The sequence below is a fragment of the Vipera ursinii genome (assembly GCF_947247035.1).
Source record: "Vipera ursinii genome assembly, chromosome: 5".
Taxonomy (NCBI): Eukaryota; Metazoa; Chordata; class Lepidosauria; order Squamata; family Viperidae; genus Vipera; species Vipera ursinii.
The window spans coordinates 70,643,598-70,671,549 of NC_139518.1; the positions used below are offsets into that span (position 1 = coordinate 70,643,598).

General features: G+C 41.0%; 1 protein-coding gene and 1 long non-coding RNA gene across 2 annotated transcripts; one reads left to right on the forward strand and one right to left on the reverse strand.

The window, feature by feature from the left end:
- Window positions 1–5,299: 5,299 nt before the first annotated feature.
- LOC310641799 lies at window positions 5,300–10,216 on the reverse strand. Its single transcript, XR_014492778.1, has 3 exons — window positions 10,117–10,216; window positions 9,314–9,379; window positions 5,300–5,710 (listed from the first exon to the last, which is right to left on the reverse strand). It is a non-coding gene; the product is annotated as an uncharacterized lncRNA (long non-coding RNA).
- A 237-nt stretch (window positions 10,217–10,453) lies between these two features.
- On the forward strand, window positions 10,454–27,856 carry CCNJ (cyclin J). The gene is made up of 6 exons (XM_083363859.1): window positions 10,454–10,628; window positions 12,355–12,464; window positions 20,238–20,448; window positions 22,403–22,702; window positions 22,813–22,972; window positions 25,301–27,856. Exons 2-6 carry the CDS (start codon window positions 12,396–12,398, stop codon window positions 25,695–25,697), a joined length of 1,137 nt encoding a protein of 378 aa, XP_083219985.1. The 5' UTR covers window positions 10,454–10,628; window positions 12,355–12,395; the 3' UTR covers window positions 25,698–27,856.
- The last annotated feature ends 96 nt before the right edge of the window (window positions 27,857–27,952 follow it).

Sequence of the window (27,952 nt, forward strand, 5' to 3'; positions counted from 1 at the left end):
TTTGCTTCTTTGTAACTTAATGTGTTGCCTGATTTTAAGCGTTGCAGTTTATAAATCATGGTTTACAGTTCAACATGAACTCTGCCACTGTGATTTATCCGATAAATAATTGTTAAATACAGTATAATATATGGCTTAAAATATTCTATAATTGTATTTGGGTAAAGGAAACAAGTGTTTTCTGATTTATTTCATGCATGTAAACTGAGTGATAGTTTGTCTTCATGCATTTTTTTTTCCTTTCCCACAACCTCCTTCTTCTAAGAAACTGCCAAAACAATTTAAGGGGGCCAAGCTAAATAATCTTGGCTGTGTTTGCATGTCTAATTTTCGAAATCTTTCATCATTGTTCTGGGGAATACAGGAAGTATTTTGTTGCCCAACAAAATTGCAAATGAAACTTTAACAAAGCTGCCTGACTTTCCCAAAGTCAACCAAGCTATCTAATCATTGATCCTGGTGGTCCCTCTAGAGGTGGGAAAATGTTTCAGCTTTTCAATCTATCTCTATATATAGTCAGTGCAGTTTAAGGGAAGAATTAACTGCCTCCTTATAATTTTTAAGAAGGAAGATGCAGATTCTCTGGAAAAAAAATCAACTTGAAATAATTCATCTTATTTGATACTGCTGCAAACACTCTACTGAGATAACCAAAGTGGCAGATATTAAGGCTAACAAGGCATGCACTTATTGAACTCATAGGATTCACACAAGTGTATCCATAGAGAAGTAAAGGAATTCCAATCTTCCCATTACACTAGAGGTGATTTCCCCCCCCACAATCACCCCAGAGTTGTCTGCTGCAATTTAATGGCCCCTGCAGTCTTCTCCAATTGAACAGGCAGTGTGTTGTAAAGTACTACAATTGCAAAAAACTGTCCATGTGATGCCCTGCCATTTTGGATAGGAAGGATATGAAACTTGGCATCAACTCTCTAATGTCCTTAACACAATGTTAGAAATTAAAGAAACAATAAAGACTGTAGCTCAGGACTAAAATGAAGGGCGCTGCTGCTGATGTTACCTAGTTTGCGTAATAAAACATCTGCAAGAAAACAACCAAGCTCAGAAAGCACCAAGGACCCCTCATAAAAGAACAACATACCAACTCTCTCAGAAACGCCTAAGAAAATAAAACATCCCAGTTCTGCCCAGTTTGTGACATGACCCAGTTTGTTGCCGCCTTTGGGATCTCCCCACTACCCCCAAATTGCCAACTTTCATTAAAGGGGCCTCCTTTACAGCACAGATTTTGTAGTGAATTGCTGGTGGTGTTTACCACAATCAAAATGCCACTTTGAGTAACTCAGTAAATGCTAGATAAGCTTCCGGAGTGTAATACTAAGAAAATTACTTGGTTCTCTCGTATTTTATTTTTCACTTCTTTTTATTATTTTTATTTTTTCTACATTGTGTTTTTGTTATCTGTAAGCCGCCTAGAGTCACTGTGAGTGAGTAGGTGACTATATAAATTATCTAAAATAAATATTAATGCTTCTAATGTTTTTCACTACTGTACAATTTGCCTTGGATAAAACTGGCGCACGGCCTGCCCATTTGAGAAACTGTCCAGCGTTGCTTCTGGTGGATCTAGGCCCCTTTCTTACAGCAATATCCATCTTTTAAATGAGTCCTGAAGACTCATTTAGAGGTGGATAGTTTGGACCCCAAGAGGGAGGGGATTTTATCATGTCTTTAATGTTTAACTCTTTGGAATTTCACCTTTTTCTTGAATTTAATGTTTTTTAACTTGCATGTCTCCTAGGCTTGGGATAAGTTACTTATAGATTTGACAAATAAATAGGATGTATAGAAATTTAGCGGACTGCCCTGTTGGCATCCATATGAAGTTTTGGGCAACAGTGACCTGTAAACCAGCAGCACAAAAATCAAAGGAAGGAAAGATTCAAAAGTGAGTGCAGTGCTGGGATTCAAATATGTGAACAATCGGGTCTTTGTGTGGATGCCACTTCCGGAAGTCCGTTCTGGGCCTGGGCAACAAAAAAATTAGCTACCGGTTCTGCCAAACTGGTGCGAACTGGCTGAATCCCACCGAGTGAATGGGTACATCATTCTGACAGCAGAGGGATAAGCACCACGTAGCCCACAAACTACTGTTGGATTGAATCCCTATCATGCATCAAAAAGCCATGGAGTTAACATTCAGCAGCCTATATGTAAGCCATACACTGCTTATTTCTGCACGGCAATTGTTCTGGCTTTTAGAAAGTTACTAAGGGTGTCTGCAAGGGAGACAATCCTTCAGATGAAGCAAATCTCCAGGAATCCTGGTTTTCATTTTAAAAGCAAGTGTCTGACACTTCTAGAAGCTGAAGAGAATATTTACCCACACCTTTTCCAAGAACTTTTTTCTGCTCTTTCGTGTCTTCAGCTAGTGAATGAAGAGTTAATTCAGTGAGAAATGTATCCAACGGGGAGAATTAAAGTTGATTGTAGGAACAATGTAATTTATTAATAATTAGGAGTTTGTGGCATGTAAAATATAATCAGTTGAGATAATACAGTATGTGGTTGTTCAGAGAGCAGTTTTCTGCCGTATTGAAGTGCTCTACTGAGGAAAAGATCCCTTGAATGCTTCGTTGAAAGCAGTGCCTCAGGTTAAGCTGCCAGCTGAATGGAAATACTGAACATACTGAAGAAAGCCAGGAAAAAATATTCACCAGATTCATATTCTGGTTTTCCCTCCACAATAGTTTCCAGGCAGCTAACAGTAATAAAATAAAAAATAACAGATACAGATCCTCTTCAGGGCAACTAATATGAGCCAAAGCACAGAAAAAGAGTAAGAAAGAACAAGCCAGAGGAATTGGATGAGATAGTAAAAAGAAATATAGCTAAAACAAGTTCATGCAACACCATTCACTATCTCTCTCCATTCCTTTCTATCCTCAAAAGCCGTCTTTGCTTCTACTATACCCATATACTGCTTCCTACATTGCCCTTTATTCAGTAGTAGGATTCAAATATGTGAACAACCGGTTCTCTGTGTGGATGCCGCTTCCGGAAGTCCATTCTGGGCCTGGGCAACAAAAAATTAGCTACCGGTTTTGCCGAAGTGGTGCAAATCGGATGAATCCCACCACTGCCTTTATTCTTTAAGGTTCCCCTTGCTCTTTCAGGATCTCATCATGTCCATCCAATCATAACTTTTTTCTATATGTGTCTAGCCATTCACTCATTCTTCATGTAACTGTATTGTTATTCATTCCTTCCATAATACTAACCTACCTCAATGTACTTCTTTTGTGCTGGTCACTCATTCATTCATTCAGCACCTGTTCAAATTTGAGCTACCCATTTTGCCAGATATATTTATGTAAACCTTTCCGTTACGTTCACCTTACATTTTTCTAGCATATCCACGACTTAGTTCCCAATAACAAAATGGGCAGAAGCAGACTTAAACACAGCCACTTTTACATGTTTCAACAAATGATAATTCTTGTTGTGATTCAGGGTCAGCCTGTGGGTTCGACAGTTGGGTCGGACGATTCAGAGGAGGAGGAGGGGGTGTTGGAGAGCTTGCTGAGGATAGCCTTGAGGCTCCGCAGAGCCCTCAGCCAGGCTCCTCCCATCTGGTTACGACGCAGACCCAGCTGTGTGAGCCTGACAGCGTGGATGAAGATGACCCACAGCTGGCCCTGTTCAAGGACACCTGACGCAGGAGGCAGTCAATCAGGAGTAAACAGAGGAAGGCAATGGGGCACCTCGGAAGGAGGCAGAGAGAAGCCACGCCCTGAACTGTTTAAAAGGGGAATGTGTGGGAGGGCTGATTTGCTGAAGGCAACCGTTTGAATAGCTCCTGTTTCATGGTTCATGTTTGCTCTGTTTGCTCTGTTTTATGTTAATAAATTTGGCAGGCTTAGTTCCAGCCTCTTGCCATTTTGTAAAGGGGTTGTCCCTGCCTTTTCTGCAGGGCCGGTAGTAGGCTGGTACAGAACAATTCTTCACAAAAGCGCACATACTACATGCTGCCTTTTTTCCAGCACTTGACATTCTAAATGTTTTCTATTCGTTTTCTGGTGCATGGTAAATATTCTAACAAGGTACAGAAATCATCTCATTTGGTTTAGATTTTGTCATTTATGTATAATTTGCGGTCATTCACTCCATTTTTCCTGTCATGTACAACTGCATTGGGTTTTGACGCATGAATTTTCTGATCTGTACTTCTTGTTGCATCATACAATCTATCTTAAAATCACTGCAAATCATTTGAGTTCCCCATCAACAACATGCCATTGTCAGCATACAAAATGCATGCACATTCAGATCTCCAACCAGCATCACCACAAACGATCTTTATATATATATAGTCACAATATATTAAACAATTTAGGAGACACCACAAATCCTACGTAGTAATCTTTCAATTACAATTCTACCAAAGACCTCCTCAAACCCAATTAACAAAGTCACCTATTTTCTTTTTCTGTCTTGCTGCATTTCCTTTGGATAACAGAACAGTGACATTCTTTCAGTAATCAGACACAGTCTTCACAGAAACGTTCAACAATTTGTTATCCCATAAGCAAAGAACATTTATCCCATGACACAATTTTAAAAGCTTAATTTGGGGGTTTGGTAGAACACTTTGCTTCATGGAAGCATTGTGATCTTACTCAGCCTTAAAAACATCCACCCACCCCTCAAAGAACAAACCCCAAATCAAGGGGAAAATATAGAAAATTAGCCATTTTGCTACCAAATTAGATAGTAAAATTTCAAGATGTATTTTTTTTACTGAATGAGATGCTGCAAGCCTTAAAATAAAATACCTCGATCAGTCATCTCACTTTTGCAAATTCTCTGCACCCACAAAGGTTTGTGTATTTTTAAGCACTTTAATGTGGCACAGCGAATGGTTCTCCAGAAACAGATTAACATGACAAGCTGAATGTCTGCAAAAATTGAAAAAAAACAGGTTTAGGAATAATGCTGCAATGCAGTATGTATTTGTAGTGTTCGTCACTATATATCTGCTTATTTTTCTTGATTGCTTTTAAGTCATGACAAAAACATGTCAAGGAAATCAGGAGTTTCAGGCAGTTTGAATGAGGAGAAAGATTTATTGCAAGCTTAAACTCTACAAAAATCTGAGCTACTAACGGTCAAGGGAAATGAGCGTGAATAAGAGATGGGCTGGACTTAGATCTCTTGCAGGCGCGCAGACCTGTGACTTATGACTCGTTTGACCCTTTCCTCAAGCTCAGCCTGATCATCTCCTACAAAAATGGTATAATATTTTTCAGAATGTATTGGGTTTGGGGGAGACAAAACTACCTTTTTTAAAAAGCATCATACTACTGGAAAAAGAGTCCCATGTTTCCAAAAATAAGCCTCCATTTGAAAAAGTTGAGGTGACGGCTGGAAGAATATAAAGCTACATGTGAGAAGTTCTTAGAACTTAAGAATAATTTGAGTCTATGGCAAGTTTATCTTTGTTTTCAGATGGGCGCCAACTCCTAAAAAATGTTGTGATGCTCTTCCAATGCCCCTGGGTACTCTTCTTGAAGTTCATGGGCTTCTGCCAGTTTGTTAAGTGTGGTAACAGTGCTCGTACTCTCATGGCAACAATGAGAAGATTACTTCAGATGATGCTTTGACAGGTCTGTAGCTAGCAGCAGTTTTCACCAAGATATCTAACTTCTTCACCAAGCAGCAGTTCTGCTAGATTCTTGTGGAAGATCTGAAGTTAAGAGATCCATGAAGTCATTAAAAAAAAGACATTACATATATTTTAATTTGCCACACATTCAAGGCTTAATGAACAGAAGTCTATTCCTGCAAAATAAGTTGAATAGAAAAGGCAATTGATACTGCCTTGTGACCTTCTGCATCATTAGGTTTAATCTCCACCCTTTCCTTCCAATGTAGGTCAAAAACTGTTCAACTAGACAGAGACATGACACAATCTTGTTGCACAAAGGGTACCCAGGTCATTTAAATAAACCTACAGAACCAGACTGGGTTGTACTGAAAGGGGTAGCTTAAAAGGACCTTGACAGTATTCCTATTCAAAGAATTGTAAGAGTTCATTTCATCCGAAATCTGCCTTAAATCAATCTCCAGGTCAGATTTGAACCACTCCACATTACATAGCAATTCCTCACTGGCTGAGTTCGTATGACACATGGAATGACACACTGGCCAATTATCTTATAGTCTAGGGTGGTGAGCTCCAAACTACATGGTTAATTTATGGCTCAGTATCGAGAAAACTGGATTCAGTAAATATGGTTAAATTAACCATGAATAGGGATGCTGCGCAATGACAGCCACAGAAATTAATTTACATCTTGCCCCTATTGTGTTCAAGTGGGAGGAATAGACACACCCATCATCGTAGATGTGATGACTTGTACATATATCCAGGGGAATATCACAACCTCAAGATATAATGGGTTGGGAAAGAAATCATCTCAATAATAAACAATGATTTGCTGAAGCCTAAATTGTTACGAGGTTGTCAATTGTTAATAAATAAGACTTCTTCCATTCAAAATAGCAATATAGATGTTAACAAAATCATCATGTTTTGCTATATTAATATTATGGTACAATCTATTGTTCAGTTTTGCCTTTTGCAAGCTCCACAGAATCTGCTGAAATGGACTTTTTGAGGATCAAAACTTTGAATTTATAGACTCTTATGTGGCAAACCTGTATAAGAAAAGCCAAAAATTCTCAAGAACAAAACTTAGCACCATCCCACTAGCATTTTTTCTACTCAAGAAGAATCCCAACAGATATAATACAATCTACCCAATAAAGCAATTTCTTTGGAATGGGGAACATATTTATGACAAAAGACAAAAAAATGTACTATCCTATATTCATATATTTGGATCAAATTAAAGTTACTATATTTCTGGATTGCACAATAATTGCAATTCTTTTGCCTAGGTGAAAATCAAATTGAAGATGTGAAAAACAACATATTGTGGATGTGTTTTATATTTTCTGTGGTTTTATATAAATTTGTCAGCAATAACTGCAATACATAAATTTCATAACAATAAAGTGAGGAAATGTGTATAAACACTGAAATACATTTTAAATGCCTCTTTTTACTTTTCAGGTCCATAATGTGGATGCTAATGGGAAAAAGATTCGAGTTATGTGTTGACACTACTGCAAAGACTCCCTCTATTTTGGCTGCTCATCCTTTTTTGTTTGAAGAAAAGAAACCTCAGAGGAAAATCTTAGGATTTGTGTAGGTAAATGAAGAAACAGATTTCTTCAGAAAACCTGGGTCTTAAGTTATTTAGGATTTTGAAAATTAAACTTCATACTCCTAATTGGGCCTGCAAAAGGTGAGCAGTGATTGCAGGGAGTAAAATATTATATAATGTGATTCACAGCAGAGACAAGTATCCCCCAAGAAGTTTCCTTTGTCAGTCTCAAACCTGGAAAGTGAAGAGATAAAAACAATGTTATATCTCCAACTCTAGAATCCCACATAGTTCAGGGCACTATCTCCCCCAATGCAATTTTTATTAAAGCCTATTCCAGGAAAGTAAAAATAAGACAGTAGCTTTAGTGGAAAGCTTCCTTTCACAGAATCCAAAGCTGAATAAATCCCTTGGTGCACATAGTGAGAATAAAATGTCCAACCAGCATGATCAGACCATCTAGGTACCCCAACTCAAGCTGAACACAACATGGAACTAGCATTAGATTTATGCAAGTATAAAACTAATTGTTTTCCAAAAACAAGTATACTTCAACAATGTCTAAAAGTAAATGCAGAAAAGCTACATCATTCTCTCAATTTCCTCTAATTCCCAGTTGTCACTGGCCTTTGATTGAGCCTTGAGCAGTGGTAGGATTCAAATATGTGAACAACCGGATGCCGTATGTGTGGATGCCACTTCCGGAAGTCTGTTCTGGGCCTGGGCAACGAAAAATTATCTACCGGTTCTGCTGAACTGGTGCAAACCAGCTGAATCCCACCACCGGCCTTGAGTGAATTTTTGCCTGCAAAATAGGAGTTCCTTTCTATCTGTGACTTCCATAGACCATTTGCTAGAAAGCCTTAAAGAAAACCTCCCCTGTTTCTGTAAGTCAGTGTTTCTGCACCTTGGCAACCTTAAGACATGTGGATTTCAACTCCAAAAAATCCCCAGCCAGCATGTAAGCAACTGCTGTAAGCAATGCTTCCAGAGACATCACTTTAAAAGAAAATATGTTCCACCCATTCACACCCATAGATGTTTTTATATCCTCTGTGAATTAAATGATCCACAAACTTTGTGAGGCATGATCACAAGGTATCCCTTTTTCTGTAATGTCAGAATATATTGGAGATTCTTAAAAGCGGTAGCACAAATAGTATTTAGCTTTAAGAACATTTTTAGTTGTCTCTTTTTCTTAAAGTACATCCTAGTACTTTAAGAAGATGGTAAAGTAAGCAGGGTTTGACAACAATTTTAAAGATAGCTTAAGTGGTCTCAGCTGTCTTTAGTTTCAGACTTATAGCATTAAAGAAATTTCTCAAGCAGTTTGGTCCTGTTAAACCACTAAGGCCAAATCAATGCATTTACATGGCTAGTTTGACTTGCAAAATTAAAACTGACCTGCAAGAAATTCAGGAAAATTGGATCGTATTCTGTCAAAATGATTGCTGACAGGAACATTAATTTCGGTACTAAAAGCCAGATGAATCATTTTGGTAAGTGCTGTAGTATATTCCTTTCCTTACGCACCACTATGCCACTGAAAACCAGCCCCTCCCAACCACAGCTGTTGGCTGTTTTAAACAAATACAAACCCTTAACCTGCTTAAAACAACATCTGACTTATTTCTTAGAACCTTTGCTTTTTGCAATCTGAAAGAGCTACCGTATATGAGCTACAACACCCTATGTAAGCACTAGCTGGCAGCAAAGAGAGATTTATTATATCTGTCTGCTGCCATTTATTATATCTGTCTGCTGCTGCTAAGCTTGTAAGCCGCCCTGAGTCTTCGGAGAAGGGCGGGATATAAATGGAATTAAAATAAAATTTAAAAAAAATTGTTGGTTATCTAAGTTTTTGCAGCCCAGATAAATTGGCCTAGAACTTTCCAATGATATGACACATTCCTGAAGATTCTTGGACTCACACCTATCTTTCATAGCATGGAAAAACATCAAGGCTGGTTTTTATTCATTAGAATTTATAAACTGTATATGAAATATGTATATCCAAAACATTCAACTTTACAAAACTGAAAGAACAGATCAGACTACCACATATGTGTATTTGAAAAGGCCAGGATGGGAAGAATCAAGACCCTGTACCTACTAACCTATGTTAAAAAATCTCCTTGTCCATCCTATCAACAAAACATGAAAGATGCATCTGCTTGCATCATCTGAAAAAAAAATTGTGCAAATCTTATTTTTTTCACCTAATTCCCATTTTATTCATTGCTTGCTTACGGTTTGAATTGCCAAAGTCTGTATTAAGAGATGATGTGCCCAAGTCATATTTTACTGAGAAATCCCACTGGAGTCAATATGGCTTATCCTACCGGTAGTAGCGTGGACAGTTACCCTTAGAGTAAAGCCCATTAAGACAGATTTTGTAATCTTCAGGAAATTACGCTATAGGCACAGGATTATGCTATAGCAGAGACAGATAGACGCTTATCTACAGGGGAAAGTTCCATTCCATTCAAAACTGGATTCGCTCTCAATAGATATGGATCAAATTGAAACCCAATTATCCTTATTGCACTGCAGTCTTTAAGAAGTTTTTATTAGGCAATGCACCCCGCTTTACATCTGTAATTAAATACCGCAAAATAAACATGCCTTGCAGTTTATGTACAGAGAGCAACTCTGTCAAGCAATGCAAGTGAAAGATTAAAAATGAAGATTACAGTGAAGCCCATCTGGGGGAGGGGGAGAAAAATTACGACGTTTCTGGCGTTGAAGGAACAAGGCGAGCGATCTCTCCGGATATTTAACCATCCACACGTTGCCCGTGTCTCTCGGATTGCCCCTTCCCCGCCTCTTCCTTACACGAGCTTTACTTTGGAAACTTTGCTAAACTTTTCAGGCGCTCCCGATACGATAACTTGCTTAAAAGGCATATTCGCCTGCCTACCCGGGTCAACTCGAGAGGCTACAAAAGCGTACCGCGTCCTTGTCCTATTTTTTTAAAAGGCAGCCACCTTTCGCAACACACACCTAAGTCCCTTTGCACCAAAACCTGACCACGTGACCGCCCCATCCGCCGCCCGGGTGGATCTTTGACTAAGTCTGAGCGGCTACGGCAATCCAATTGGCCCAAAACTTCCTCGCCTGTAGCAAGAGGGGTAAAACGAAGCGGCGGAGGGCCGGTGGGTGCCGCGTGCTGATTGGAGAGCGCGCCTCGAGCGGAGTTGTAAGGCGAAAGGGGATTGGTGGAGGCGCGGCCGCATGTGTCTGGCTCCCCCCGTCTTTGTACACACAGGCTCGCTCGCCGAGCTCTTTAACAATGGGCGACAGGGGCTGCTCCACCGGACGGGGCTGGTAGCGGGATGCCGCGGCTGCTTTGAACCGACATGTCCGGGGAGATGCTGGAGGCGCTTCTCCCTTCCCGGTGGCTGTAGAGCAGAAGCGGAGCTGCGAACTCCGGTAAGCTCGACGACGGCCGGCGCGGCGTTGGGGGAGAAGAGGGAGAAGCGCCCGTCTGGGGCAGCCCAGGCGGGGGAAGCGGGTCTAGCCCGGCGTTTGCCAACCTTAGGAACTTGAAGATGCGTGGACTTCAACTCCCAGAATTCCCCAGCCAGCATAGCCCGGCGTTTGCCAGCATAGCCCGGCGTTTGCCAACCTTAGGAACTTGAAGATGCGTGGACTTCAACTCCCAGAATTCCCCAGCCAGCATAGCCCGGCGTTTGCCAGCATAGCCCGGCGTTTGCCAACCTTAGGAACTTGAAGATGCGTGGACTTCAACTCCCAGAATTCCCCAGCCAGCATAGCCCGGCGTTTGCCAGCATAGCCCGGCGTTTGCCAACCTTAGGAACTTGAAGATGCGTGGACTTCAACTCCCAGAATTCCCCAGCCAGCATAGCCCGGCGTTTGCCAGCATAGCCCGGCGTTTGCCAACCTTAGGAACTTGAAGATGCGTGGATTTCAACTCCCAGAATTCCCCAGCCAGCATAGCTGGCTGGGGAATTCTGGGAGTTGAAGTCCACGCATCTTCAAGTTCCTAAGGTTGGCAAACGCCGGGCTAGCCCTTTGTTGTGGCGGCGCCGCCGCTCTGCCCGGGGGCTCCCACCTCCAGCGGGAGAAGTTGGACGTTGTTGCGGGACAGGCGGAGGGCGGCGCGGCTCCGCTGGGCTCGGGCGGCTGCCTGCCTTGGGCGAGTCGGTCCGGTCCGGGTGCCCTTGTCAAAGAGTCGCCCCTTCCTCGCCGGCGGCCCCGTTTGGGAAGATCCGAATCAGCCGCTCTCCTGCTGTCCCCGGGGAGATCTTCCGGGGATCGGGGCCGCCTTCCCGGCCGCTCGGCTTCCTTGGAGCTGCCAGGAGTGGAATCAGCTGGTCGCCTCCTCCCGCCTTCCCTGGGGAAGGTCTGGGACTCCGGCCGGGGCTGGCGGAGTTCTTGCTGGAACTAACGGCGGGGCGCCGGTGCCGGCCGCTTGCCCGGGAGTTGGGGAAGCAGCATCCAGCAGTGGCGTAGCGTGGGGGGATGCAGGAGGGTCCGGCCGCACCGGGCGCAACATCTGGTGGCGGGCGCATTAGATGCATTTTACTTTAATTACATCAGTATTTTCATAACAAACAATACACGTGCTTAGGGGGGGGGTAAGGGTTTCTTTAACTAATCTAGTGGAAGAGACTCCAGTGCTAAAATCCACGGGTTAAAGTAAAGGTAAAGGTTCCCCCGCACATGCGTGCTAGTCGTTTCCGACTCTAGGGGCCGGTGCTCATCTCCGTTTCAAAGCCAAAGAGCCAGCGCTTGTCCGAGGACGGCTCCATGGACATGTGGCCGGCATGACTAGACGCCAAAGGCGCACGGAACGCTGTTACCTTCCCACCGTAGTGGTCCCTATTTTTCTACTTGCATTTTTACGTGCTTTCGAACTGCTAGGTTGGCAGAAGTTGGGACGAGTAACAGGCGCTCACTCTGCTACGCGACACTCGGGATTCGACCCGTCAAACTGCCGACCTTCCAATCGACCAATTCAGCATCCTAACCCACTGAGCCACCGCGTCCCTTTGAAAATCCACGGGTTAGGGGGGCGCAAATTACTTGCCTTGCCCCGGGTGCTGACAACCCACGCTACGCCACTGGCATCCAGCGGGCGATGGGCTGCTATTCAGAACCGGCGCGACTTCCCTTTTTTTTCCTCCTCCCGCAGGCTCCTCCGCTCGGATCCCCGGCCGCCCTCATTCCCACCCCATGGAGCTGGAGGGGCAGTGGTGGAAAGGACAGCTGGCTGCCGACATCCACCAAGCTCTTCGTTCCAAGGTAAGTCGGCCGGGTTACCCTGCGCCCTCGCTTCGACGTCCGACCCCCGATCCTTGGGAGTCGGCGGCCGGGCGGAAGAGGCAGATCGGGCGCCCCGGGCTCAGGTTTTGCCTTACGGATGCTCTGGCTGCCCCCTCCCGCTCCGGAAGCCAAGAAGGTTTTGGCTCTGTGGTCTTGATCAGCTGTGGGGGGAAAAGGCCAGCTCTCTGGCCTTTCTAACCCTCCCTTCTTTGGATTTCTTCTGTTTCCCCCCTCTTCTGAGTCATATAATTAGTCTTTGCACTCACAGGTGGGGAAACTGAGGCAGAAGCTCTAGACTCCAGCCTTTATTCTTCCTGTACTGCTTGCTTCTGGAACTTCTTTCAGGCCCTGGAAGTGATTCTACTGAAACTTCCAAGGACTTCAGGGCATTGTGATTGCTTGTGGGTTTCAGTCAGGAGAAAACTGGCTGCGATCCTCTAGCCTTTGTAGGATCTGGCTAGACAATGCCCTGAAGTTAATAGATCTTCTCAGTCAGCAGCCAAACCCGCTGATTTTCAACCGCGGGAGATACGTAGTTTTGTTGGTGCCAATTTCCTTCCTCTCCTCTGATCCAGTCCTGCTCCCTGCCCTAAAGTGCAGATACAGAGATTGGTGGGAGCATCTTTATGAGAAGAACAGTTAGCAGATTCTGCTTTGGGCCTACTAAAGTTTTACTTTTAGGTGAGAACCAAGGTAAATATCCCATTCTGCTCAGGGGTTTGTTTAGGGCGGCATAATAAAATGAAATGGTCCTCCCGAGTTGCAGGATGCTTGTGGCTGGAAGTCAGATGGCATGTAAATTTAATAACTTATTATTGCATCTCCTTTTCCAAAAGCTGTAGAAGAAAAAGAAAAGGGATATGTCAGATTTTAAAAGTTCATTCAGGCTCTTTTGCTCTCACTCCATTTTTTTTCCTACTCTAAGGGCTGTCAACAAGTAACCTTAATCACTGAGTAACCCATCTAGGTGTTGTGAGAGAAAGTAGCTTATTTCCAAATTCTGCTGCGTCTCCTGTTTGTCTATTGCAAATGCTTCTCTGCCACTTCAGCCACATGACACTAATGCAGAATGCATTACAATAAATCAACATTTATCAGAAGCTGTCATAATACTGCCAATGCAAATTCATGCTACTTATAATAATACCAGCACCATTAAAACCACAACCTAACCTAAACACATTTTTTCTTTATTTGAAACATTTCATCAGGCTGGAAAAATTTCTAGTCACTATCCCTGAAGTTTTTCTAGGTTGACTGACAGCCCCAGATTGGGTTGCTAAACATAGTTTCCTGGGGCCATGGCTTAGCAACCTAAAAAATGATGACAATGTAATAGATGCTGGGTTACAGGAACAACTGTCGGAGAACAGTTGAAGGGACCTCAGCAGCTGAATGCTACTGATTGCTAAGGTTTGCATTTTAGTTGGAAACTGCTGCTCTTATTTGGGTCTCTCTCTCTAGGCCAGGGGTGTCAAACTGCCAGCCTGTGGGCCGGTTCCATCATGCGAAGGCTGTGCCCACCCCAGCTCCGGCAATGCAAAAAAAAAAAAGTTGCGACACGTCACATGATGTGGCGAGTTTGACACCCGTGCTGTAGGCAGACTGCAGTGAACATGCAGAGTTGGATTCAGAAGATCAGCTGAAATAACATTTATTGCTCTGCAGATGTCTGTAACAATGCTCAGGTTTACTCAGCACTGAGGCATCTATGGCAGTTTTGCAAACTTTTTTTTCCTTTAGAAAATACTAGGCTCAGGAACAGACACTGCATCAAGTTACCATAGTTTGTGTCTTTCTGCACTGCATTGATCCCAATTAATTAGGGTTTATTCAGGGAACCATGATCAAGTAAAGTGATTAACAGCAATGTGTTTACCAGGCCTGGGTGCAGTCATTTTTGTCTTGTGTTATAAATCTTTGATTATCAGTTTCTGAAGAGCTCTTGGGATATTTTTTTTTTAAAGGCTCCAGGTGGATATTCACCAGGTGCAGCCTTGCCATTATACTGTAATGATAAAGCTGCATTAGTTAGGTTCTTACTTTTAACATAAATCTTTTTAGAGCAAGCATGGAATGAGTATAATGTACTGATTCAGTTCTGTTACTGATGTAAATACTTAAGACTTTGTTAATTCTTTGAAATGTGGTTGTCTCTAATCATTAATATGCTGCAGTAATTATCTCTCTAGTATAAAAAGACTTTTCATCTGTGTGTGATTTTAGTTCCCATTGAGGAAAGAAACATATCCTGTTTTCCCCTTGATTATAAGCTTGTTTAACCCAGAATGAAATCTTGCCAAACTCAGTGGAAGAAAATTGTCCCTAAACCTAAACCTGTAACCTTTAGCCTCTTTATAATCTTTTTATTGAAGATCATATTTTCGGAATCCATCACTTTAGTGCTAAGTTATAGCACGGTTTTTATTTGGTGGTGTTTAATATGTTAGCTTGGAAATTGTGGTTTGTAAATCATGATTTGTGGCTTAACATGCAGAGACATGTTTACCCCAAAAGCCATGACTTATAAAATCATGATTTAATTCAAATTAAAGATACGTTATGATAGAGTTGCTGTCAGAAGGTAAAAAGATGCTTTTAGTTGGATTATATGCTCCTAATCAACAACAAGCTGACTTTTTTAGTTTATTTCATACAAAGTATACCCAGTTGGATTATAAATTTTTTATTTTTATGGGGGATTGGAATGGTGTTTTGGATGTACAGATGGACAAGGCTGGAGCTTTTAAGCGCGTCGTGAGATATTTGGCGTGAAAGACATTCGCATGAAAAGGATTACATCAATTTTTTTTCCGGATCGATTTTATTTTGTTGATTAATGACTTTTTTTCAAGGATTAAGAAGGTGAAGATATGTGCAAGAACTATTTTTGATTATAGCCCAGTTTGGCTAGAGATTAATAAGGAGAATAGAGATAGGCGCTCGTGGTGCGTAAATGAGAATTTGTTTAGAAACTAGAGAAATGTGGAAGAATGTAAACAGCGGATGAAGGGTTTTTTTTTTTTTTTTTTTAGAAATTAATATGAATAAGGGCACCTCTATGGACATGGTTTGGGATGCTAGCAAGGCCTATATGAGAGGGATGTTGATATATATGAATAATAAACATAGATGTGCTGTGGAAGCTAGGAGGAAAGAATTGAATGAAATTAAACTGTTAAGAGGAATGGATTGAGTATATCCAGAACAAATATGGGACAAATGGATTGAGTATATCCAGAACAAATATGGGACTAAAAAGTTTTATGTAGCATTTGAATAAGTCTTCCCTTCTTTTCTCCTTTTTTTATTTTTTTTATATATATTTTATATTAATAGTGTTTGTAGTTATCCTATATGAGCTAGAGAGTGATAGATTTTAGAGTTCACGGTTGCTAGTATATGGTTGTTTATGATTCTTTTTTTTTGTTTTTTATACCTTGTACTTAGCTCTGGGAAGTCGGGGGGGGGGGGGGAGGGGGGAGGGGTAAAGAGGGAGGGATAGGGGAGGGGTAGGGGGGTTTGTTAAAGATAAAATGTATGATAAAACTTTTCAATAAAAAAAAATATCATGATTTAATTTACTGTATGAAGGCAGTTAATAAAAAAACCCCAACATTTCTCTTTTAGACCATTCCATCTCTTTGCTGGTGTTTGTATCACAAACCTAACTACTCACCATGTTGTGCAAATCCAGTCCAGGTAGTGGTTTTAAGGTTCAGTAGATTATTGAATCCAGATTATCAAGTTAATTCCCTTACCAATCAAATCATTATACAGAAGTAGACAATGTAAATACCAGTCCTGTTTAAATTAAACCAATGTATATTCCTGAAGGTTTTAGAAAAAGTTGTTTGACCTGTTCATAAGATTTACTTTTCTGCTTTCCCATCCGTTGGAAGGTTTGGTTGATCTTGCCATACCTCAGTCAGATGCCTCTAAGTAACTTAACGTACAATTCTGACCTGAGAAATTTAGTTCCACCATTGTATACTGTTCTTTGTTAAATTGATAGGATTATTTGATCAGGTAGAATGTTCTGATTTCTTTATTTATTGGGTTATCTTTTGTTTATTTTCTTATCTCCTGTTATTTTTTTTCTTCGGATCCATGACACTGGTGACCATTTTGAATCAGTCAGCAGAGCAGTTATTTATTTCAGTTGATTGAGTAAACTGTGGCTGTTCCTGAGGTTCATACAAAATTTAATATTTTATTTAATGCCATATGATTTGCAAACTACAATGGATGGGTTTGGGTACAAGGATGACTAACGAATCCAAAAGCCGAGCTTGTTTTTCAAATGAATGTTGCCTGAGCCACGAATGCTTTTAGCTTGATGGCTACAAGCGCTTATGAGGTGATTTGCAATGAAGTGGAGTTACAAGTGGTTTTCATTGAGCTTCTTTTATGGAATTGTACCCGGAAATGTTAGAAGAGAATATTTATAGCTCAAGGTTGAGCTGTGGGGTCCTTGGTACATTGATGATGTTACCTAGTTTGGTAAAGAAATGTCTGCAAAAAAACCCCAAACTCAGCACCAAGGGAACCCACCGTGTAATCCTCCTTTTGCAACCCTACCTTGTTTGTTCAGCATTTTTTCTGTCTTCATAGAAGAAGAACAAAAATAAAAGAGACAAAATAGCTCAATAATATCTTGTAGATGACCTCAGCAGCTAAATATACAGAAGTACCCAGAACCTTCCTTTGGCTTATTACGATTGATTGTACCAAATACCCAGTGTCCATCTTGGGTCTTTCTAGATTAATGATCCCCGGACATGTGATGCCTGATGGCATTGGTTATTGGTAGTTCCAATACACTTCCAGTCTAACAAATGTAGATGCCTCTAAAGTATGAATTGCCTTCAAGTCAAGCAACATTCAGAGAAGGTTCACTGTTTCAATTACTGCTACTGTGATTCATGTTAAACTGCTCCATCCAGTTTTACCAACTGTAAAGTGGAACTTAAGTATGTGACTTTTTCCATTGCAGACAAATAGTATGAATAAATATAATAACTGAAAGGCCCTAACAACATAGAATAGAGTAGAGAGATCTATCCCTTTCTATCTCTAATAAACTGCTTATGTTCTGGAACTGTTAATAGAAGACGTAAGTTGTCTTGTACCCAAGGAACACAGTAAAGAATAAAACTGAACTTTAAAGTCGTTTGTGATGATGGTGAAGGAGAAATCAGGCAATGTTCGCTATGATGAATTTTACTAATATTGATGTGTTACATTAAGCTGTAGTATGATTTCTTTGATACTGAGTCAGTGAGATGGTGAGCTCAGCTATTGTAATTTTTAAATAGATTTCTTGTTAGTATTCTTTGCGGATCTGATCGTTGTAATAGTATGACCTGGTGCAGTGGCTGTCTGGGGAATTCTGGGAGTTGAAGAGCACACATCTTAAAGTTGTTATAGCAGTCTTTTGTTTCCTGTTAGCTCTAACTGGCTTTCAGGAGTTGGAAGGGCAGGTATCAATATTATGCCTGTCTTCCCCACTTGGTCTAATAGCCAGGTGCAAGGAGATAACTTTAAAGAATTTGCTGGTATTCTTTTGAGAATATTTTTTTTTAAAAAGATGAAAAATCTGTTTGTCAGTATATTCACCATCAGTATTTTGTTCTATCATAAATTAAAATAGATTATTAGCAGTGGGTTTGTATCGTCCAAGCTCAGAGGTTTAGCATTGATAGAAAAAGAAACGAATGTGCTTTATGCAAGCAAAAACAAATTTATACAGCAAAGGAGAGACATCAAAGACAAATGATGATTGCCAGGCCCACTAAGTAGATGAAACCAGAATATCAACGCCACAGCAAAACTGAACCTATAGTTTATTGAAATAGGCTATAATAATGACATCTTGCAAAACTGATTGCCCTTTAACTCCCTTCCTTCTTGTATCCCAGTTAATCAGAGTTGTTTGTTTGGCTCGCTTTGAATATTATCTTGCTTCCTGGAACTCAAAGAATGTTTTAGTCCTCATTCCCAGGATAATATTTTTTTCATAATTTTTTCCCCTTAGGGACTGGAACCTCCAAAACCTTATTTGATGTCAGAAAAACATAAAATATCAAAAAGCAAAACTGTCAAGATCACCTCTCTTACTCTCAGTACAACTACTGCCGGCATCAACTTCCTATCGTCCTGTGCGCTCTCACAGGGAGGGCCTTCTTAGGGTACCGCCGGTTAAGGAATGCCGGCGGGTTATCCCCAGGGGAAGGGCGTTCTCTGTGGGCGCGCCGGCCCTTTGGAACCAGCTTCCCACGGAGCTTAGGACCGCCCCCGACCTTCGCTCATTTCGTAGGGACTTGAAAACTTGGTTTTTTGAGTTGTCTGGCCCAGACTGAGGGGTTTTAATTATTTAATTAATGGGGTTTTAGTTAAGTTCAGAGATTAATTTAATCTTAGTTTTAATCGTTTTTAGTTGTATATTAAAAAATTGTATTTTAACTTTTAATTTTCCCTGTAAACCGCCCTGAGTCCTACGGGAATAGGGCGGTATATAAATTTTAGTAAATAAATAAATACTGGCAATTTATTGCTCAGACAGATGGCTCAGTGGGTTAGGACGCTGAGCTTGTCGATCAGATGGTCGGCAGTTTGGCGGGTTGAATCCCGAGTGCTGCGTAGCAGAGTGAGCACCCGTTACTCGTCCCAGCTTCTGCCAACCTAGCAGTTCGAAAGCACGTAAAAATGCAAGTAGAAAAATAGGGACCACTACGGTGGGAAGGTAACAGCGTTCTGTGCACCTTTGGTGTCTAGTCATGCCGGCCACATGACCACGGAGACGTCCTCGGACAAGCGCTGGCTCTTCAGCTTTGAAATGGAGATGAGCACCGGCCCCTAGAGTTGGAAACGACTAGCACGCATGTGCGGGGGAACCTTTACCTTTTACCTTTAAATGCCTCACATTGCCTTCTTCCATTTAATTGTATGCTTTATTCAAGGAAGTTTCCCCCCCCCCATCCCACACCCTTGGCCAGTTTTCCTCTTGGGTTAGAATGTCTTGGTTCGGGTCATATAAAATGACTCAATGCAGTTTTACATTTCAACATTTTCCTGTAGCTCGCTGGGCAACGGAGATATGTAGATATGATTACTCTGTACTTACTGTCTCCATTCCCTTCTCTCCCCCAAGATAGAAGTATTGGTGCTGACAACAACCATTTCAGTTATTGCCTGTGTGGTAATAACAATAGTTAAGGGAAACTCAACCTGAGCAACAATAACAATGCCCGAAGATGAGTGCTAAAATTCTTAATCTCCCTGCAAGTGTTGTGTTAATTTAATATCTGTGATACACCTGTTGTTCATAAGATTAAAGAAGGAACTGCAGTGCAAATTCTGGGAATGTGAACTCTACAAAATGTTCTTTTTAATCTACAACGCTTTGTGTTCTTTTTAAAATATGAGGGAACCTGAATTCCAAAATGATCATAAATACATTAAGCCTGTTCACTGGTGATGCTGAATGCTGCGAACGTTTTTATAGTATACTTGCTCAGTATGTTTTATGGGTTTCGACATGGTTTTATACGTTTTGCTTCTCTGTTTTTGTATTGTGCTGCTTTTTTTTTCAAGTTTTTAATGAATGTGAGCCACCCTAGTGTCACGTAGGTAAGATGGGCAACTATGCAAATTGAATGAATGAAAGGAATGCAATTTGGATGTAATTATTCTCAGTGCAAGCTTCTATACAGCAGTGGCTGTTTTTAAACACTGTTATTCTCTACTTAGGAGCTGAAGCTACCCTGTTATAAAGGCCAGTCTCCCCAGTTAAATCTGAGAAGGTATTTTGCAGACTTGATTGCCATTGTGAGCAACCGATTCCGACTCTGTCCTGCCGCCCGGCATCTTGCTGTTTACCTGTTGGACCTCTTTATGGACCGCTATGACATCTCCATTCAACAGCTGCACATGGTTGCACTTTCCTGCTTGCTTTTAGCAAGTAAGTTCAAAGCAAGAGCTCAACAGATAGAAATTGCTTACCCAGACTGGAAATCAAATAGCTGAATTCCGAAAATGGTTGGGAATTCAATATTTACACCAGCCATCCTGAAACCCATCAGGGATTGCAGAAACCCAACTTTTTTTTTGCTAAGCTGCAGTGGTTTCCTGAAAAAAGAAATGGATTCTATGATTTTAGGGGTCAAAATTTGCACGGCCTGTTGTTACGACAAACTTTTATTTGTTCTTTTGAAAACAAAATGTGATGCTGCCCAAACTCAGAATCACACGTGAATGGTATCTTCGAGTCTTCTGATCCGTTTCAATAACTTTACGATATTTTGTAACGGCTATTATATCCCTGATTTGATCGGTGTAAAGGGTTTGTTTCTCAAATCCACCGAAAGGTGTAGGATATTGAAGGATTGGACAGAATATTTTAAAAAAAAACATGCATCTCACGGGTTACATTCCACCATCTCTTTTGTGCCCTCAAAATCATTGGCGTTAAAAATAAAGGGCACTATGTATTTTTGAGTGCCAGAGGTTTAAGAACTAATAAAGTTCAGGTGCCCATTTTAGCTCTTAAAACTCCTGGCTGCCCACCCACCCCCCTTCAAAAAAATGGGCCCAGCCATCGCCCACTTTTGGAATGTGGTCCTAGATATCACAGAAAAGTGGATCGACCTGGAAAGTGATGGAAATTGCATCTGCTTTAACAGGTTTATATTTGCTTTGCTTTGACTTAACTCAGTTTATTGTGCTTTACAGCTTAGCTTTGTGCATGAACTCAGCCAGTTGTGGGTAGTCAACAAACCAAGATTAATTAAGCCATGTCTTGGCTTGATAGGTGGATCCGGTCAATTAGCACTGTTACATTCTGCATCTGTTTTTGAATCACCCCCTGTAGGCCAATCTGCCTGTGTCAAACACTGGGCTGATTGATTTCACAGTACCGTAAGTCCAGTGGCTCTTGTAAACAGTTGAAGTTCTCAAAAAGTCACCCATGTCCCAAATAACAGAATACATCTGAAAAATCTGTTGTTTTAGGCTTGAAAATATGGAAATCAAAAGTTTTTTTCCCCAATGTATCATTTATCCTAAGGTTAAAAAAAAAGGATTGCTTCCCACGTAATGAGCAGCTCTGACATACAGAATACGATCATTTAAAGTTTCCTGCTGCCAAACTCTGAAAGGAGAAAATGATTTCAAATGTGGCTGCCAATCTGGAATCATAGATCTGTCATTAGAGATGATAAGTGTGTAATAGAGAGAAATGAACCCAACTGTGCTACCACCAGTGCAATAGTGTACTTTTTACCAAAAAGCAATGTCTTTTAAAGCAGGGGTCTGCAACCTTGACAACTTTTAGACTTGTGGACTTCCGCTCCCAGAATTCCATAGCTGGCTGAGGAATTCTGGGAGCTGAAGTCCAGAAGTTGAAAAGTTGTCAAGGTTGCAGACCCCTGCTTTAAACAACAAATTCCAGGTAGTTGTTGACTTCCTACCACACAACTGGGACCAGAATTTCCATTGCTAAGCAAAGGGTTGTCAAGTCAATCACGCCCAATTTTATGACCATTTTTTTTTGTTAAGCAGATCTGCCTTTTCCCATTAGCTTGGCTTGTTTGAAGTTGGCTGGGAAAGGTCGTAAGTGGCAATCACGTGACCCTGAGACGCAGCAACGGTTGTAAATACACGCTAGGGGCCCATATTCCGATCCTCTGACTGTAGGGATGCCGCAGTGGTTGTAAGTACGAGGAGCAACCATAAATCATTTTTTTCAGGGCCGTTGTAATTTTGCAGCGGTCGCTAAACAAGCGATTGCAAGTTGAGGGCTATCTATAGTAACTGAGTCTCGCTAGAAAGACAAATCGCAGCATATACAGAAATTATTATTTTTTAAATTGTTTAATTGCCTTCTAATGATGTTTTACCCATTTCATGTCCGTCAGGTAAATTTGAAGAAAAGGAAGACAGCGTGCCTAAGCTTGAACAGCTGAACAGCTTGGGGTGCATGAGTAACATGAGCCTGGTCCTAACTAAGCAGAATTTGCTGCACATGGAACTGCTCTTGCTAGAAACTTTCCAGTGGAACCTCTGCCTGCCCACAGCTGCTCACTTCATAGATTACTATCTCTCGATCGCCGTTCACGAATCGGACCTCCATGACGGGTGGCCGATGGTTTGCTTGGAAAAGACCAAATTGTACATGGCCAAATATGCCGACTACTTCCTGGAAGTATCCCTGCAAGGTGCTTTTTTTTTTAATGGCTTTGTTCAAACTCCTCCCCGTGGTTACTTAGCTGCGGGGTTTGTATGTGGTCGTGTGTGACGTAACCCTAATCCTCTGGTCTCTCTCCAGATCATGTATTTTTAAATTATGCCCCTTCGTTAGTGGCTGCTGCATGTGTGGCTTCCTCCAGGATTATCTTGCGTCTTTCTCCAACATGGCCAGTGCGGCTACATCGCCTGACAGCATATTCCTGGGATTTTCTGTTGCCTTGTATTGAACGACTATTGGTGTAAGTGTCTGGAATGGTTTTTCTCACTTAATAGGTAGTCCTTGGTTTAGAACCATTGGTTTAGTTACCATTCAAAGTTAAAACGGCACTGGAAAAAAAGGGACCTTTGCCCATTTTTATTTTATTTATTTATTTATTTTATTTTAATTCCATTTATATCCCGCCCTTCTCCAAAGACTCAGGGCGGCTTACAAGCTTAGCAGTAGCCTTCATTCTATGTATATGCCTGCTTATTAGGGCTTTCACACACACCCCAAGCGGCATTATTACAAAGTCAGCTTATTGCCCCCAACAATCTGGGTCCTCATTTTACCTACCTCGCAAGGATGGAAGGCTGAGTCAACCTTGAGCCTGGTGGGACTCGAACCTGCACTAACAACCATTGCAGCATCCCCGTGGTCACATCTAAATTAGGATGGTTGGCAACTGGCATGCAGTTGTGATGGTTGCAGTGTCCTGGGGTCACACGGTCCCCTTTTGTGACCTCCTGAGAAGCAATGCCAGTGGGGAAGCCAGATTCACTTAACGCCTGTGTTACTAATTTAACAGCTGCAGCGATTCACTTAACTGTGGCGAGCGAGATGTGAAATGGGACATAATTATCTTGCTTGGCAACGGAAATTTTGGGCTCAGTTGTAAGTTGAGGACTATCTGTAGTTACTTTAACGAAGTGCAATCTGAGGGCTGCGGGTGAGGTTTTAGGTGCAGGAGTTGCTACTGAGTTTCCAAGTTGGAAAGCTGAGGGTGATGACAAGCTCCCAACACTGTTGCATTTCAGTCTTGAATGCATTCTTAATGCCGACGTCTGCCAGTTACGACACATTTCTCTAATTTCCCCTCTCTTTTGTTCAGGGATTTCTGCAGGTATGCAAAAGGAGATCAAGTCAGCAGGCCCAACTGGACAATGGTCCATAAAAAATTGGCAGAGCTACAATCAGAGTGTTGGATCTCCCATTTTAGCTTTTTTTTAAAAAAAAACAAAACGAAACGAAACCCATACCCTGCAGACACTACTGCTTTAGTCCTAAATAAAATCAAATTCTTGCATAACGTGATATTTACTCATAAGAAAGTTTTTGGGTTGCTTTTTTTAACATATCACAATTATCTCTTACGTATAGGGATGAAAATAAAAGGTGCTGTTGAAAACAAAGGAGTGGGCAGGAGGTTCAGATGCCTGCCTGAGCTGATAACTGCCAAGTATGGAAGCCTTTGAAGATCAGCTCTTACTTAGGGATAACTGTTTACCTAATAGGTTTAACAGATTTGGAGGACCTAAACAGTCCACCTTTTGCCTTCGGAGTTGGGTTATTTCTTTTCCTGGTTTTAGTGTTTCCCAGCCATACCCATTTTAAGGTGTCTGAACTTCAACTCCCACAATACCCCAACAGCAAGTAGTGGTGTGTATGTTTTTTCTAAGGATAGGATAGGATAGGATAGGGTAGAAGAGAAGAGAACAGAACAGAACAGAACAGAACAACAGAATAGAATAGAATAGAATAGAACAGAACAACAGAATAGAATAGAATAGAATAGAATAGAATAGAATAGAATAGAATAGAATAGAATAGAATAGAATAGAATAGAATAGAATAGAATAGAATCAGGGCTTTTTTTCTCATAGAACGCTCAGAACGGAGTTCCGGCACCTTTTTTGGATGGAACCCTGTAGGGTAGGCAAGGTGGGTTGTATGACATGTGAGTTCCGGCACCTTTTTCTTTTACAAAAAAAGCATAGAATAGAATAGAATAGAATAGAATAGAATAGAATAGGGAATAGGAATAGGAATAGATTGCTTCTCTCCTCGATTAGTTTCCATCCACTGGTTTTTGTCTTGTCTTACGGTGCTTTGGAAAATAAGCTGACCCCCTCTTTTCTTTGTGGCAGTCACTCAAATACTGGAATACTGTTATCTAGTCCCCCCCCCAGTCCTTCTTTTCTGTAGACCAGCCAGACCCATGTCCTCCAACCGTTCTTCATATGTTTTAGTCTCCAGGCCTTTAATCAGCTTCGTTGTTTTTCTCTGCACTTTTTCCAAAGTCTCAACAGCTTTTTTTGTAACGTGGTGACCAAAACTGGATGCAGCATTCCAGGTGTGGACTTAATAAGGTTTTATAAAAGTTTTATTTCTTGAAATGAAGTAGGAAATAAGGTTTTATTTCTTGTAGCAGAAGTGCTTACCTTGAATCAAGAAGAACTATTGGCCCATTCACATCGAGCATGAATGAAAAAAAATAATCCTCTCCTTGTACATGGGCTTGGATGAACTGTAGATTTCAGCCAATGTAGTCAAACAGAAAATAATCCTTTTAATTTTAATATTCTAGGTCCCACGATAATGACGTAAAAGAAGCCAACAAGCAAAAAGGACAACATAGCTCTCAACCCACCCATAACACTTTATTTCAAACAACCGGTCAGCCCACACAGCAGCACATACCCCATTATATTCAAGCTCATCAGACTCCTCTACCGTATCTTCAAACAGCACCGCAACAAAACTGTGAGCCGATTATGTCAAGCAGCAGTCATACCTCAACCTACCCGATGCAGACTTGCCCAGCTGGTTTACAAGGTGGTGTTCAGGCTCAAAGTCATATACAGACTTCTGGAATGTCACTAGCAGTCCCCATAGAAGTGAAGCCATGTTTAAACATCTCCTATAATCGAACCTATCAGATTGCTGGACGCTACCCTTGTATTACTCCATGCTTTGAGAGGTGACAACTACAACAGAACTCTCTGTGTGACCAGTGTTAAATAAATAACAGAGGGCCATTTTGGGTCCTTCTGAAACCTGGGAAATGGCTGAAAGAGAACACCCATTTTTTTTCCTCCCCAAGGTAGCTCAGTTGCGGAAACTGCAAGTACAAGGACTTGCAGAATAATGGAGGAAGATGGGAAAAAATATATATATTTCTGCCACACTGTGGTTCTACATGCTGAACTTAAAACCTATCCTTAAGACCGTGTTGAGAGAGACCTGTCATGACTGCAGGTTTTGTCTTCCTGGAAAGAAGGAAAGGTTACACATGATGTTGGCAACGCTGCTGCTTCCACTTAGCTCTGTGCAGTATTGGAACAAGATACTGAACCCTGAAAGTCCACTAAGTGCCATTGCGTTCCAGAAGATGGAAAGGCAAGTGGGAGAAGGGGGCCTTCTTCAGCTAAAGAGCACCTCAGTTCTTTGACATGCCCAATGGATGAGAACTTGTATTTCAGTGGCCTTGGATTAATGTTCTCCAATCTTCCACTTCAAATATTCTCCACCGAAGCTACGTAGAGATAAATTGTCATACCAACTCAGGGAATAATCAAAAGTTGCTGTGATACAGGATAGATATCGTTTAAATGGTTGCCTCGGGTTCTGTTCCTCAGGGTAATTGCAGTAAATATACCAAAGGGAGTTGAGGTGCTCATCCAAGTACTCCCTTCACCTAAATGTGCTTTGCAACGAGACAGGGAAAAAATGGGCATGTTGTATTTAAATGAAGCCAGTACTATACCATAAACGATGGAGTATTGTTTGCAATTTGCTCTACTTTATTCAACCAACCATTTGTGTGTCCAAAAAGTTTTGTTTTGTTCTTTTTTTTCCTCATTGTATTGATTTCTGGCTTCAAGGTACAGTTGAAATGCTTACAAGAAATAAAGCCTTATTTATGATGGCCAGAGAGCAGAATGAGAAATGGAAGTTCTCAGACTCTTACAGCACAACTGTATTTCTATATTTCTATTTCTTTGGCCACATCAGCTGCAATTCAGATATTTTTTTTATAATGTGAGCTAAGCAGTCACGATAAGGGTGCTACATCTGACCATCGGAGGTCTTTTTTAAGTTTTTAGAGTCTATCCTTACCCAAACCAGAATTATTTGAGTAAATAGGCAGTAAAGAATTTTGAGAATCTTCTTGTTAGTATTCAAGATTAAGGAGTGAATAATTTGCTATACTTGTATCCAGTGGTATGTGATCCACGTTTTTAGAGATGACTGAGAATGGAGGTCATAAATGGATGGAGAACCTGAAGATAAGACATTAATAGTACACACCTTCCCTGGTGAAAAACAGATCATCCTAAATACTTCTCATCTAAAGGGAAATGGCCTTAAAATGGCTCTCTATGAGCAGACCATGCTATGAGAAAATATTCTTTAATTTGGAGGAGAAGCTATCCTCCATAGTGGTAATTATTTTATGCCATAATGTGTTTTGTGTGTGTCTCCTTATAAAAATGGGGAAGTTTGAGGGAAAGAAGTGCAGTAAAGCTTTCTGAAAACATATACTGGGGAATACTACTTCTTTCCTAAGCGTATTTTATTATTGTGTTTGCAGGGAAAAATTGATTAGCAACAGAATTGAATGTCTGAGGTTATCTTCTTACATCGTGTCATTTCTCATGATTTCATTTTTTGTGGGGATGAAGGATTGCAAAATACATCAGAAAAGGAATGATAGTAATTTCAAATTGCAGTACTGCTCATACAGCTCTTTTTTAACTACCTCAATAATATGTTGAATGTACAATTTTGTGGAAGTCCATGACTTGAAATAACAGTACATTGTTCCTAAAATTCTTATGTGTCCTTCAGTGTCGGTCCTCCATAAATGAGACTGCAGATTAGACATCTAATACATCTGAAAATTATCTTTCAGGCGTTTACACTCAAAACATTAGTTAATAATTAACACTGGAATTGCGGTGGGAGAGGTAATTTGTCTAGTCAATCCAGCAAAACTCACCTAAAACAAATGATCTTATTTAAGGTATTTAAGTAATTAGACTTCTTTCTAAAAATGGATCCTCTACAGGTTTCTTAGATTTGTGGCTCATTACTTTTTTAATTTATTATTTAGCCTTTGAGTTTGTTGTTATAGATTAATATTGGCACTAGAATATGCACTGTGCAACATTTCTTATTTTCTTATACGTAGTTGGACAACCTCCACTGAATCGACACACTGCTGAAATTCCTACTG

Coding starts and splice junctions, on each gene's coding strand:
- CCNJ (XM_083363859.1), top strand. CDS start 12,396: ATGGAGCTGGAGGGGCAGTGGTGGAAAGGACAGCTGGCTGCCGACATC. Junction 20,449..22,402: donor TTCCTGCTTGCTTTTAGCAA/GTAAGTTCAAAG, acceptor CATGTCCGTCAG/GTAAATTTGAAGAAAAGGAA. Junction 22,703..22,812: donor CCTGGAAGTATCCCTGCAAG/GTGCTTTTTTTT, acceptor GTCTCTCTCCAG/ATCATGTATTTTTAAATTAT.